This window comes from Chlamydotis macqueenii, chromosome 14 (assembly GCF_036417535.1).
Source record: "Chlamydotis macqueenii isolate bChlMac1 chromosome 14, bChlMac1.mat, whole genome shotgun sequence".
Taxonomy (NCBI): Eukaryota; Metazoa; Chordata; class Aves; order Otidiformes; family Otididae; genus Chlamydotis; species Chlamydotis macqueenii.
This window is the reverse complement of record NC_141569.1, coordinates 20,506,128-20,519,978: the sequence shown is the minus strand read 5'-3', so window position 1 is coordinate 20,519,978 and position 13,851 is coordinate 20,506,128. Positions and strand designations below refer to the sequence as shown.

Here is a 13,851-nt window from a genome sequence, read left to right as displayed (position 1 = left end):
AGGGTCACAGCCTTCTAAAGCTTGCAAAGCATGCAAAAAAGCCCTTGATTGCTTTTTAAATATTACAAAAATTAAGTATCAAATTAGGCTGTGCTAAATAAATACACTTTTTTTCTTCCTTAAGTAGTTGACCTTGAAATATTTATTTTTACATGCCTGCAACTCAGACAGGACAAGCTGTCTGTGCAACAGTCCTTAAGGGGCCATGCCAAATAGCTGTGCCAGGGGTGGGGAAGGCTGTTCATACTTAGAAGTTTTGGGAAGTTCTGCTGTCAAGTAATAAAAGATTTTTTTTCCCTGTTGTCTGGTAGTGATTAAGCTGAGACGGCGCCTCTGTTTACAGAGGAAGAGGGGAAAGGAGAGATGGTTTTGGAGGTCTTTGGGGAATTTTTAAAGATGCAATGTTCTTACCATTTAAGTTCTTGAATTTTATTTTTTTTTCTTGTCAGCAAGTACAACAGTATTTATGCAGCAACAGATTTTTTTCCCAGTGAGGAGCAGGGCTAGTTTCTGTCTCCAGGCTCCAGATAAACACATTTATGGTGTATGAACCTCACCACTACCTGCACCAGAGCAAAGGGATTGTTGCTGTGCGCGGAGGAGGGGACAGGTACAACTGTTGGCAGTCCCTGGCGGCTGCGCCTGGCCCCAGACACCCCCAGACCCCGTGCAGGACTGGGCAAAGAACACAGGACCAACGGACGGTGCTGTAGATGCTCTGGCTGTCCTCCCTGGGAGTGACAGGGCTGAGGGCAGGGACATGGAGACCCCTACCCTGCCCAGCAGGGATGGCCGGGGAAGGGGAGAGCGAGACCACAGTGATGCTAACGTGGGTGTGATGGGACTTAGAGCAGAAGGTGGCTGTCCCGTTGCAATGACCCCCTTTGAGGACTCTGATAACCACTTATGGGTGAACTGATTCCACTCCAGCCTTGCAGCTCCCTGGGCAGAAAGGTGTCCTGCTTCCCCGATTGTTTGTTTCCAGGCTAGCAGTGTACAGCGGTGCTGCAGCCCCCTGCTCCCCAGCCCTGCACACACACACACACACACACAATGCTGCAACTATGCCAAGAGCCTGACCTGAGCAAACAAAACCAGGCTGCCCAGCACAGCGTGCGGCAGAGAGTGGTGGTACTGCAGTGCTTCAATCCGGGCACCCGCTGGGCACCTGCCAGTTGTGCAGGGGAAACCACAGCTGCCAGTGCTGCAGCCCTCGGCTCCTGCAGCCTTTGCCCAGAACCGGCTTCCCCTTACACCAGCAGCTTCATGTGATGGCAGCAATGAAACCGCTATAGTTCTCTAAAACAGGGGCGGGGGCGTTGCTGCTTATCTGTATTGCACAGAGGTGAAGGTGCATATGGCCACGGCACCACGGCACAAAGAGGATGCTCAGTGCAAGTCAGAGCAGGCCCCTTTTCCCCTTTGTGCCAGGGGAGGTGCTTGCATTGCTGTGCCAGCATCTTCACTGGACCCTACCTGCTTACAAAAATGGCAGGACCTACACCACATTTGGTGCCACTCACATCTATTAGAAATTACTGAAAAAGCAAAAGCCAGATGGGTGAAAGCAGTGCAGCAGCTGTCCCATGGGGGGACAGACGCAAACACCAGAGCTCTCTTAGCACAGATGGAGCAGAGTCAGGGATCCCCCAGTATTGCCCACCACAAACCAGACTCCCCAGAGAATCTGTCCCCCAGAGGCCGGGGGAGAGGGCCTGGTCGGGACCCTGTGCAGACCCATCCTGACCACACCGGACTGTCCTGCTCGGCCCTTCTGCAGCACAGATGTGGAAAGCTGTGGCTGCTGCGTTCCAGCAGTAAACCGGGGGGGCCAGCTGGCAGTGGGACCAGCTGGCAGTGGGACAGCCCACAGCACTGTGGTAGGAGGGACCAGAAAGTAGAAGACACCTAACTAAAGCTTATTTTAGGCGTGACCTGTGGCTGAGCTGCTCAGTGCTGGGATGCCTGCTACATGCCACTGCAGAGGTGGAACGTGCAGCCAGGATGTTTTGGTCAGTTGCTCCAACGGGCAATCCTGCCTTGGATTCAGGCGTGCTCCAGGGGAACGGACCTCCTCCTCTCCGAGCACTCAGCTCCTCTCCGAGCAGTCGCAGGGACGGCCACGTGCCTGCGCACATGCGTAAACCACGGCTTTCCCAAAGCAAACCAGCTCAGATTAATAAGGGAGGGATTATTCATGTGCCAGTCTCTCAGAAGCAGCTGTGAAGATCACTGGGAAGTTTACTGCACACAATCTGTGTCAGTAATGGACTGAATCCACAGCTGCACAGGCAAGGGTGTCTGAACGTCTTCAGCCAGGGGAAAAGCAGATTTAAACTGAGTCCAGTAAAGTCCTAGAGGGCTCTTGGCAGGAGGACCACCCCTTGGGTCTGGCTATGCAAGTGATCTCAGAAGTAACACTGACTTTTGATCATCCGGGAATGAGCCTTTAATTTGCTGTTGGTTTTATTCAGATTTTTTTTTTTAGTTGATCAAATTTAGCCAGAGAGAGACAGGAAGGCACAAGGAATACATAAAACACCTTTGGGTAAACGGCAGGAAAATGCTTCATCACGCATTCATTCTATTGCTGAGAATAGGAAAAATGTCAAATAAGGAGATGAAACCTCAGGTCTGCCAAAGGATTTAAATAATAGCATCATTCCCAGTATTAACATAATAGAAATGTTTTGGCCCATCTCAGTCTTGGCAAAGACTGCACCAGGAGTACAGCTGTTCCTGCAAACAGCAGCTGCTTAAAACAAGTGTGATTTCGATGGTGGAGAGATTAAAAATACACATTCGCCTTTACCTCTGGTAATGGAAACCAAACCTCGCCAGATTCAGCGAGCTGCAGCAGTTTAATGTGATGGTGCATGGGTTTTTCAGGGTGGCTGCGAGTGATTCACCAGCGCCTGGCTGTTACCTCTTCAGTTCCACATCCGTCAGCATGCCCTGACCCCACAGCCAGCCCTGCTCTGCAAGAAACGGGTACAGGAACCAGCGCAGAGAGAGGAGGAAACCTTTGCTGCCTCCTCCCAGCTAAGGAAGGAGCTCATCGCCCCGCCAGCCCTCTGTGCCCACATTCAGGGGATGTTCGCAGGCACTGTCTGTAAGCAAAGGCCACCTTTGTCGCTATGGGGGGGGGTCCCTGCAGCCGAGAGCAGCCTCTTCCAGCTGGAGCCGTCAGCTGTGAGCCCATGCCGGAGCCCCAACCTCCCCAGAGCCCGGGCCCACAGCACTGTCGCGGACCCACCGCCAACACTGATAACAGTGATGACACCTCTACGAACAACGCACGCTCAACCCTTTGGTCACGCTGCTGGCAGCCGCCGCACAGGCAGCACCAAGGGTGGTGATGCTGGATCGCCAGGCCCGAAAGGGTGAACACAGAGAGTCCCATCCGTTTTCAGACAGCCACATTCCTGCACCAAGGCAAAATAGTAGGATCTGCGTTTAACTGACTGTGGCAAATCAGGGAGGCAGTGCCCACGGCCTCCCCCCCCACGCCCAGGATCCGCCAGCTGTGGGGTGGAAGCCAGAGGCGGCGGGTGCCCCAGCTCCCACCCGGCCGCCCTGCGCTGGGCTATCGGCAGCAGTGGACAAGTCCGGTGGCCCAGCTTTGTGAAGGCGTGTGGGTGGGTGTGCACTGGCCCCTCGAGGAACGCTCTGGCAGGGGCTGTGCTGCTCTCAGAGGCGGTTGTTCTGGCCGTCCTCGTACGCACCTCTGCGCTTTGCCAGGGCCGTGGTCTCCTGGGTGTTGGCGCGGTGGTGCCTCACCCTTAGGGAAAGAAAGGGATGGCCGAGCCGTGAAGGAAAGCCCAGGCAGTGACAAGGCCCACGCCACAGTGCGTCCACCCAGGAGCATCCCGTTCCCCGGCATGAGCTGTCACTCACCCCAAAGGGGCTGTGTCAAGCCCCTGCAGCCCTGAGCCCCCGCAGCAACAGTCTGCCTGCCTGCACAAAGTGGGCAGTTAATGCAGTTTGTGGCTGTGGGCCCAGCCCTCCACCTCAAGAACAGGACTGCCCCACCAGTCCCCCGCAGACGACGGCTCAGCCAGCACTCACCTGTACCCGCTCCCCACAGCTCCCAAACCCCCGCCTGCAGCGTCTGCCAGGATGGCCCAAGCAAGCCTGCCAAAGGCTTTGGCCAGGGCCAGCGTCTCTCACTGCCTCTGCACCAGTACTCACTTTTCTCTGTTGAAAACAATGAAGTCCCTCTGGAGCATCTCTAGGTGCTTTTGCAGATGGCAGGCCTTTCACATTTGAATAGAAAAACAAAGAGATGGGCAATAAATTCAGTTGACACAGAAAGACATTACAAGGACCACTTCAAGGCGATACAGAGGTATCCTCAGGTACAGAGCACCTTTAGCACTGCAGTGGGGAGAATGGCACTAAGCCTCTCATCAAAACCAGCGTGTATACATGCTGTCTTCCACCAAAGGGAAGATGTGTCTTGGGAATAAAGTTGGTCACAAGGGGAAAAAAAAATGGTCTATTTAAACAGTTGGCTGTGGTCTTGCTAGGTGGCAATCAGCCTTCTTGGAAAATGAGAGATTGCCTTGACCATATGCTTGTACCTGCCTGCTCTCACCTGGGAGGAACTGCTTTTGCTGGTGTCCTTCTCCTTCTTAGCCAAGCGCTTTTTTTTCTTGTGAAGAGGTTTGGATTCTAGGATCATTTCTTCCAGTTCAAAGGTTGGGTCACAGTTCAGTCTGCCTTTCTGGAAGGGAGAGAGAGAGGTGGCCTTAAATGATCAGAGCCTATCTTGAAGAGTCTCATAAATTGGACTGCATCTGGGAGCTGAAGTTTGTACAAAATAAATTACAACTGCACACATAGCCAGAACACCCGCTGTACTGCTTACACGCTTCATCAGTTCCTGCAGCCAGGGGACATTGGCAAGGGGTGACAATTGCTCCTCTGCGCTCACTGCTCCTACCCAGCCCTTCGGCTGCTCCGCTGCGTCTGGGCCGGGCTGTGCGTCTGCTGTTGCACAGCGGCCTGAAAAACTGGTTTTAGAGCAATACAAGTATACCCACCACAGAGAAAAACAGATGGAAAATACGTACAATTAGCAAATACTCATAGATCAGCCCGACTTTTGTTTGGCTGAAAACCAGTCAGCATGACACTGCACACGACAGTCCCTGGATTATTTTCCGTAAGGGCTATGTTACTTCTGTGCTGTTTTAATCCAGCTTAACAAGGATCAGAAACAGGAGTCCACCGTGTTTGTTGTTTTACCATGAGCAACAGGCTGCTTAGGGGGGGGCGTTAGGAAGACACAATTATCACAGAATGGCCGGTGGCAATGAGCCTGTATCCGTCCACCGGTTCGGCGCGGGACGGCTCTCAAGCCCTGTCAGCTGTGTTCCATCTAGCACGCCACGGACAGTCTGGGGCACGGAATGCCAGCTCTGCATCCAGAAATTCTGGAAATATTATAAACAGAGCAGATCGATTTTGGAGTACCCACACTCTGTAGTCAGCTCCCATTAGTCCCATTTCCCCACAGGAAAGTGAAAATCTTGCCTTTGCCTCTCTTTTCCCCATCCCTTACAATATCAGATGCTCCTCTGGAAATTTGTAAGCACTTCCCACGGCCTGGTGCCAGGCGCAAGGGCCCACTGCGCTGTGTAACGCTGGGGCACACGAAGACTCTTTTAACATCAAATGGCCTTACCGTGGGAATGAATTCTGGCATTATCCTCTTCCGGAGAACAGCATCCCAGTTCACATCTGACAGATACGGAAAGTCCTGGACGTCCTTCAGCTGAGAAAAACGCTTCTCAGGGTTCAGCTCAAGCAACTGCAGCAAGAGTGAAATGGAAGCGAGACCGTGGGACGTGGAATCGGGGACGAGGTGCACGTGGACCCGTGTGCGGCAGAGTTACACCTTGCTTTTGTGTTCCCCATTTAATAGCATGTCAGTAAAACATCCCCTGTTTTCTCACGCTAGTAACGGAATATCCATAAGTGTAATTCCACTGTGAAACGCTGGATTCACACTGCTTATTTTCAGCATTTTTTTTTAGCACTGCTGTACGAGTTACTTGTGTGGAAGGAAATGATTGAGGTTTGCCTCTGAAGTTCAAGAATTCTAGCATGCACTCTGAAAACTGAGCAGGACATCCCGACAATCCAAACCCTCCGGACAGGGGTGGGTAAGGCGACCCCCTGCACCCCTGCTCATGCTGGTGTGCGGCCGGGGGCGGGCAGCGAGGGCTGGCAGTGCGTGCGTACGTGGAGACATCCCTGCATCCCGCCCCATTCGCTTCCTTCTGTGGAGCGCTGTGCTCCAGCCCCAACGCGAGCCACGCTGCTCTGCTAACAGTGATAATTTGCCTTGAACGTTAACAGATACAAAAAGTCACAGGAGATGCTTGCGACAGGACAGAACCACAGTCGGCCTCATAAATAATACATACGGCTGTGAAACCAGATGCAAAGGGGCACCTGGAAACTGAAATAATCCTGACATTGTGTTATTTACTCACAAGGGAGCCTGTATGGCCGCGGCACAGTGTGTCCAGGGAAAACTTTCCAATACAACGCCACAGAGGACATCTGCGGCAAACATCCCTATATTACTGTTAGGCTCAAGCAAATATCAGCTCCATTTAGTTGTAAGCAAATGGAGACATTCTTCAATTTTCTTCTTGGAAAACATGAAAACATGCCACGATTCTGTCTCAGCAAAGAACTGATGTCTCATTTTCATTAAAAAGTTTGAGAGTATTCCATTAGAGAGGACAAAATACTGCTACATGCTATTTGGAACAACAAAATAGATGAAAGCTACATTAAGTACTACTTTACTGCCTATGTTTACTTGAAAAAAGTATTTAGGTACTTTCCAAAATTTGCAGCTAGTGCTGCTAGGCAGGGTTCAGTATTTCAGCTTTGCTGCCACTGTAAGCAAACAGCGTCTGACACTGCCAAGCAACGGTTTTGTTTATTGAAGATGTGGCTGCACTTCAAACATGATTTCAGCTTCAAAATTATTCCAGTAGCAATTTTGAAGCAATTTTCATAACAGTTTTATTAAAAAATAATGACAGTGGTGCACAAACCTCATGGCACCAAAAGATTTCAATACTATCGGCACTTATTGCAAATCTTTTCATTATTGGGAAAAAGGTTTGTTTTTATTTTAAAAAGCCTTTTTTTTTGGTCAAATTTATTGACACATATATTAATATCTACTTCTAAGTTACATCATTCCAGACAGACAAAGTTATAGGAGAAACTCTGGAAGCACAGCCTGCACGTGTCCTTGAAAGAGACACAACAGCAGTACCCGCGCCTGCCAACACGGCCTCATCCCCGTGGGTCCCGGACGCAGCACCGCTCGCTGCTCAGGACATTGGCGTGGTTACACCACTGGAAGCTGGATATTCATTGAACGCCACCATCTAAAGGTCACTGGCACTGGCTCTGGACACAGTTTGCAATGAATCCCCACAATTTACCGCAGAGGCCACAAAGCACGATGGAAGGACCCGCCCGCTTTCGGCAGGCGCCCAGCCACAGCCCCCGCCCCCAGCAGCCCCTCACGGCTGCCCTCACCTTTCTGAGCAGCGACACCATCTCCGCGGACCAAGCAGCCGGGTACATCACGGTAGCTGTCCTGAACACGTGAGCGATTTCATTTGTGGACATGTTGGAGCGAATACGATATGGCCTCTGCGAAAAATGCCACAAGGAAAGTGTTTTAATTTGTCTGTTTTTTCAGACACCTTGGGAAATCTTTTTCGAGGCAAGAAGCTCCAGACAAAGTCTCTTTGTACACTGCCCAAGCCTCCCGCTGACAGCCTCTCCCTGTGTGATCGTAGCTCAGTTGAAATAAACAGAACAATCCTGTCAGCAAGAACGACGACAATACCTAGACATTCAAACAGCACGGCAGATAGGAGGCAGAACCCAAAAGTCAGAGTCATCAGCCAGCTTGTGTTTGCTTGGCCTTTTCATTATTTGCATCAAAAAGGGCTACCAAAAAGGATTCTATATACACAGTGCTATGGCTGGAGCATTCCCGATATTCCATTTTCAGTTCTTCACTCGTGTGGGAGACGACACGAGTGAAAAGGAGCAGGATTTCTCCCACCTATCAAATCAGCTGAAATATGATGTCCCAGGACGGGTTACGTGTCCCAGGCGGGACGTCAGGCTGCAGGACAGCCTGTCCCTTCTGCCCCGCGACAAGGGTCACGGTGAACGGGCAGCTGAGCCGTCTCTGAGCAGCGCTCGGCTCCCACCGCTGGCAGGAGCCGAGCCATGCCACGCCGGGCCGCCCTGGCGCCAGCTGCGCACCTACGGAACTCAACCCGAGGATGCACAGCCAGTGTCACCCTGCAGGTACGGTCACCTCCACCTTTAACTCCCAACTAAACAATACTGCTGCCTCACCTAAAAGAGAATTTATCATGGTGGAGTGTTTCCATTTTGAAAGATCTTTGATTCCCAGATTTTTACAGCACTTTGGGGAGGTGAGGGTTAAAAACCAGTACCTATAAATTGTGAGATCAATCAGGTGCATTGTGCGTAAGATGTACGGACGCCAGAGGGACCCCAAGGTCCCCTCACTTCCCCCGTGCAGTAACCACGCTGGTGCCACCATCTCACCACGACTGTGCCACCAGGCTCCAACGCCTAACGGCATTTCTGCTCCCCCTTTGGAAATGGTGCCATCAAGTGAAAAGCCAATGTGATGAACAGTCCTGCAACCCATTTAATATTACAAATGGAGACCTTCAATATGGTATTAATGTGTTTACATTAACACATGGCTTCAGTGACCCAACAGGTCAGACAAGCCTGCCCCCTTAATGCAGACTAACCTGATCACTCGCAATTTGAGATACTCATTTGAAACTGTCCTTTAAAATATATTAATCAAAACATTGTTTTAGGCATTCTGCAAAGACTGATGATAGAGTTTCTTAAAAACGTGCTTTGCATACTTGTACTGAAAGATGTTTCCTAGCCTCACAAGATTTTAATCAACCTTTTGCTTAGAAGAATGTAATTTAAGTATTTTTTCCCACTTTTTTTTACACAGCACTTCCAAAATACTCAGCTAAGCGTCTGTCCGCAGAGCCCCCAGCCTCACCTGAGTTAGCAGCAGAACACTGATGTGACAGGCGGCGGTTGTGCTTTATTAATAATTTACACGCTGCAGTTTGTTTTTGCTCAAACTGCTCAGTCTCATTACAACAGCAACGAGATTTTTGTCCAAGTTTTCTTTTTTTCCTTGTAGGATGGGAGCTCAACGTAAATCACACTGCAGCCCAAGCGTGGGGAGCTGTCACTCGCTACCGGCTCAGCTTGCCCTGCCTGCGGCCCGGGCGCGGCAGGGAACTGTGGCCATGTGCTACTCTGGAGCGCGACGGTTCCTCTTTGGGCTCCCAGCTGGGACCACAGGGAGAAGATGGGGTTTCTGCTTCCTATGCTTCCTGTCCCTTAAAGCCTTGACTTCGGCTCAGCCCCTTCACCCCTGTTATAAAGCATATATAAACCTCCCCGACAGAGTGTTTAAGGCAAGAGACGGCTGGATGGGGTGAGAGCAGCGCGCACAGTACCCGGGTCCTGAGCAGCTCGTAGGCAGTGATTCCCAGGGACCACCAGTCCACAGCGAAGGAATAGCCAGTGGGTTTTGCAGAGTTAAACATTTCAGGTGCTGCAAAATACAGAAAAAGGAAAGTTTGCCTTGCTGCAGTCTCAGGTGGAAATGAGCAGGACAGAGCGCCTGACCCGTGCCACGGAGAGCATCCCTGCTATTCTGCCTAGGACACGTTACCCATGACCACACCTTTGATAATGTCTGCTCTTTTCTTCAAAATAACAGCACGTGGCTCGTAGGTTGGTCCTTTACCGAAACACCACTGAGGTGGACATAAATCAGAACACCCGGGTTTCCCTGCAGCAATTCCTCTTTCAGTCTCTGTCAGGCTCCGCGGCCATCGGCTCCGCTTGCTTTGGCCTGAAATCAGCAGCCGGACGCACGTTTCCCTGCAGCACCTCTCGAGGTTGTTCCTCATTTCGCACAAACACGTGTTTCATTACACAGCAGGGAGAAAAGAGTTCAACCTCTCACCAAAAAGACTTCATCTGTACCCCACCACAGCTGCCAAATCAAGCTGTAAAGCAGCGATTCAGAAATGCAGAATTGTCATCAGTGCTTACCCATGTAGGGCTTTGTGCCGGCAATGGTGGTGACCTGTATCTCCTTAGTCAGCATCGTGGCAATATTAAAATCGGTGATGTGCACGTGCCCTGAAAGAGAGGTTTCACACAAGAAACAGCTTTACTTAAAGTAAAATATTTTATGGAAATGAGTTTCCAGGAAAAAATCTGGCGGGAGAACTGACAGAAGATACTTCAGCTTGCAGGCTGCTTACAGATGTACCTTGTTACATCAAATATCCCCTAATTTACCCTTTGGGGAGAAAAAAAATGGAGTCCTTCAAGAAGCCATTTAATGATGATTGCTTTGAGTCCTTCTAAATTTGAGGGGAAAGGAAACGGAACTTTTCTCACAGAAAAAAAAAATCCACTAAGGTTTGTTTTTTAAAAAACAAACAAACAAACAAACTTGATATTTCTGGCTTTCTAGCTACTCGCCATTCAGTGTTCCCAGGTACTAAGCACTCTCCATTTTCCTCACTAGAGGATGTCTCTAGAAAGGAACAAAATACCTCTGGCAGCAAGCAAAAGAGCCTTGTGCCAGAAACTCAAACACCACAAAACCTCCCTGTGGGGTAGGAATGGTTTCTGCTGTCACCGCTACGATACGCACAACTGCCGCCTGCAAACTGGAAAGGAAACAAGAGGTGGATGCGGTCTGCAGGGATGAGAAAGAAAATGCTTCCACCTAGCTCCTGCTCGCTCGTTCACTTGCACTTTTTTTTCCGCAACCACTTAATTAATTACTCCACGTTCACTAAACTCGCACCAGCGAGCAGGCCGATCACGAACACAGGTCACCAACACAAGGCTGGCTTCTCCAAAGTGAATTTCTTTGAAACTGGTGGATGGGTTCAGCCCGATTCTTCGGATTAAGTGCAGGCAGTCTCTTCCTCATCTCACGCATCTTCTTCTGCGGCACCGAACTTGCCCATCCCTGGCAAAGCTGGGCTCGGTATCAAATCAGATGTTTCGTATGTTGGGTTTTGCAGACTCATCACCCTCCTCTGCAACAACGGAGATCGGTGATTCCTGCAACCACAGAGATCAAAGGGGCTTTCTACTGATGGAGATGCAATGGCAATTTTTCCCTCAGTCATCAGCTTCAGCAGCTAGAAATCCACTGCCACTTCCAGCGCATGAGTTAAAGCAGAATAACATTTCGTATGTCTAGAAGTTGATGCTTTGGTATTGAACTTTTGTTGTCTCGGCTGGCAGCGGACCCGGTTCCCAACAGAAGCGGTGGCAGCATGCAGCCTGCCATGCTTTATGCAACCCCGGGCACGTTCAGTGCCCTTCAGCCTCCCCATGAAGCCATCATCCAGCTTTCCAGCAATTTCCTATTCCACCATCAGTCGGCCGCAGGCAGGGAAGAGGCAGGCAGAGCCCGCAGGATCTGCGACCGCCCTGTGCCGGGGGGACCCGCCTGCACCCGTGGGCTCTCTGGGCAGCGGGTTCCACCGAGGCACAGACTTCATCAAATCCGCAGTGCTTCTCAGGCTTCAGCTGGAGGGAAGAAAGGAAAACTTGACATCCCTCTGGTGAGCCGTGGGCGCTGCTGGGAAAGCGTGAGCGAGGTGTAGGAGCTTGCCTCTCACGCGGTACCCGGCGGCTCCGTCCAGAGCCCGTGTCCCTCCTCACTGCCTACGCTGCTGTACAAAGTCAGCCGGGCCCTCTCCCCCTCAGTCTGCCTGCCAAAGAACGGGCATCGAATCACTGGGGAGCACCTGAGGTAGGAGAGACACACAACTGCCTTGTCGGGATAAGTCCTCCACGTCCTTGGATTGTTTTTCCCTTCATCTCTAGCTCTCATTTCACTTTCTGGGGAGCTGTTTTCATAAATATGAATCACAAAGACTGATTAAGAATTTGATATTCCAAGCACAAATGTGCCTTTCTCTGGCTGCGTCTTCTAAATGATTTGCTTCAAATAGCCCACCTGGGAAATCACCAAATGGAGCCAGTGAGGCTGAGGAAGAAGGCTCCGGACGGAATGGCGAGGCTGAACGGCAGCGCTACGGAAGAGGGTGGACGGGGCAGCGACTGGTAACCGCGAGGGAAGCGCTGGTTGTTGCTGCCGGGCTTCAGGGGCAAACTCTGAGGCTCGTGTTTTCCTGGTTGCTCAGCATCTCTAACTGCAGCCAGTTTTGAAAAAGCAAAGCCAGAGCTGCACTCCACACCACGTCCTTCCTGACCGTTCATCCTCTCCGCCTGAAACTGGCACTTCCAGATCAAGCCCTTGGCTCTGCATTAAGGCAAAGAATTTTCTTACCACATTCAGCACCTCTGTCACTACGTGATCCCCACACCTTTCTAGAGCAGCTTTTGTGCAAAAGACACCAGGCTTCTGCAGATTCAACTAAGATAACATTTTGAAGAACATGAAACTAGAGACATTGGGAGGCTCTTGGACAGACAGTGCCGTACGTTTCTTACCGGGATAAGAGAGCAAAGGGGCCAGTGCTGCACTGGCATGAACCCACCCGTTTCAGCACTGCCCTCGAGAGCCCTTTGGCCACGGTACAAGAAATAATCCTGAGCAAAGCCATCACAGGGCTCTTGCAAAAAATCTCTCAGTCTTACTAGGGATAAATCCGAGCTTCTCTTCCATTTTATTAGACAAACGACTTGGCCAAAAGCTCCTGATGAATTAGTCACAATTCCTGGAAACTGCCATCTGTTATATTCTTCTATTCCCAGGTGAGCTGTGCTGTCATTTAGACAAATCGATAGTTTTATTAATGGAGAAAATAACTTTGTGCTTGGAACAACTGCTGAAGGTGGTCATCTGGTGAGGATTTTTTCACTGTGGGATCTGATCCAAGTCTCTGATGCCAAACAACCGCTTTATTTATTGCACAGAAAGACATGTGCCTGGTATTCCGCTTTATTTACGGCTCACTTTAATTTCTTAGCTGAAATTGATATGGTAACACAGAACGTCGCTGACCAGGGCGAGAAACACACGAAGTGCGTGCTGAGCCCATGGCAGTCAGCAGGACAACACATCTCAATGCGGGGCATCGTGAGAGGCGTTTGTACTATCAGAACCTGGCCCAGCCTCCCACCCAACGATCAGATGATGTGCACATGGGCTCCTGCAGCCTCGGAGGTGATGAACGCCAGCAGAAAGGGCGCTGCAGCCCATGGGAGCCTTTCGGTATGTAAATCTGGAAGGGTGAAGGAGTCACAGCTGGAAAGGTGCCTCACAGCTGGAAAGGACGATTGACCACAGGGCAGAGCCAGGTGGCAAGAAGAATCTGAAAAACGGACTGAGGTCTGACTGCTGAAGATCTTCAGGTGCCTCGTACTCTCGGGGGACTGATCTCAATCAAGAACATTTTAAAAAATTGCTGTCAGCAAATAGGATATATTTTGTGATTACAGCTGTGAAAGCCTGGTGAAGGCAGAGGAGAGGGAAGGAGGAGCTGCAGCTTAGTTCCACAGTAGGGAGATACTGAAAAACAAGCACAATCTACTACAGCTAACCAGAGATAAACATTCTATGATAACACGGACAAGAAACAAACCAAACTGTGTGTGCACAAAGCTTTCTGAATGCATGAGAGGACACCCCTGTGCTGCCATGGATGAAGAAGAGAAATACTACAAGCCATAGTCAGAAGGACACTGAAGTCAAGGGTACATCCATAGAAAATA

At 50.5% G+C, this 13,851-nt stretch overlaps 1 protein-coding gene across 1 annotated transcript in view; it reads right to left on the bottom strand.

The window, feature by feature from the left end:
- Positions 1–413: 413 nt before the first annotated feature.
- Positions 414–13,851, bottom strand: part of STK32A (serine/threonine kinase 32A) — a 32,843-nt gene continuing 19,405 nt past the window's right edge. Inside the window, exons 7-13 of the mRNA XM_086758521.1 lie at positions 10,192–10,281; positions 9,588–9,685; positions 7,576–7,692; positions 5,690–5,815; positions 4,598–4,726; positions 4,192–4,256; positions 414–3,781 (exon numbers count right to left, since the gene is read on the bottom strand). Of these exons, the coding sequence (XP_086614647.1) occupies positions 3,691–3,781; positions 4,192–4,256; positions 4,598–4,726; positions 5,690–5,815; positions 7,576–7,692; positions 9,588–9,685; positions 10,192–10,281 (716 nt within the window). The 3' untranslated portion in view covers positions 414–3,690. The remainder of the gene's footprint in view (positions 3,782–4,191; positions 4,257–4,597; positions 4,727–5,689; positions 5,816–7,575; positions 7,693–9,587; positions 9,686–10,191; positions 10,282–13,851) is intronic.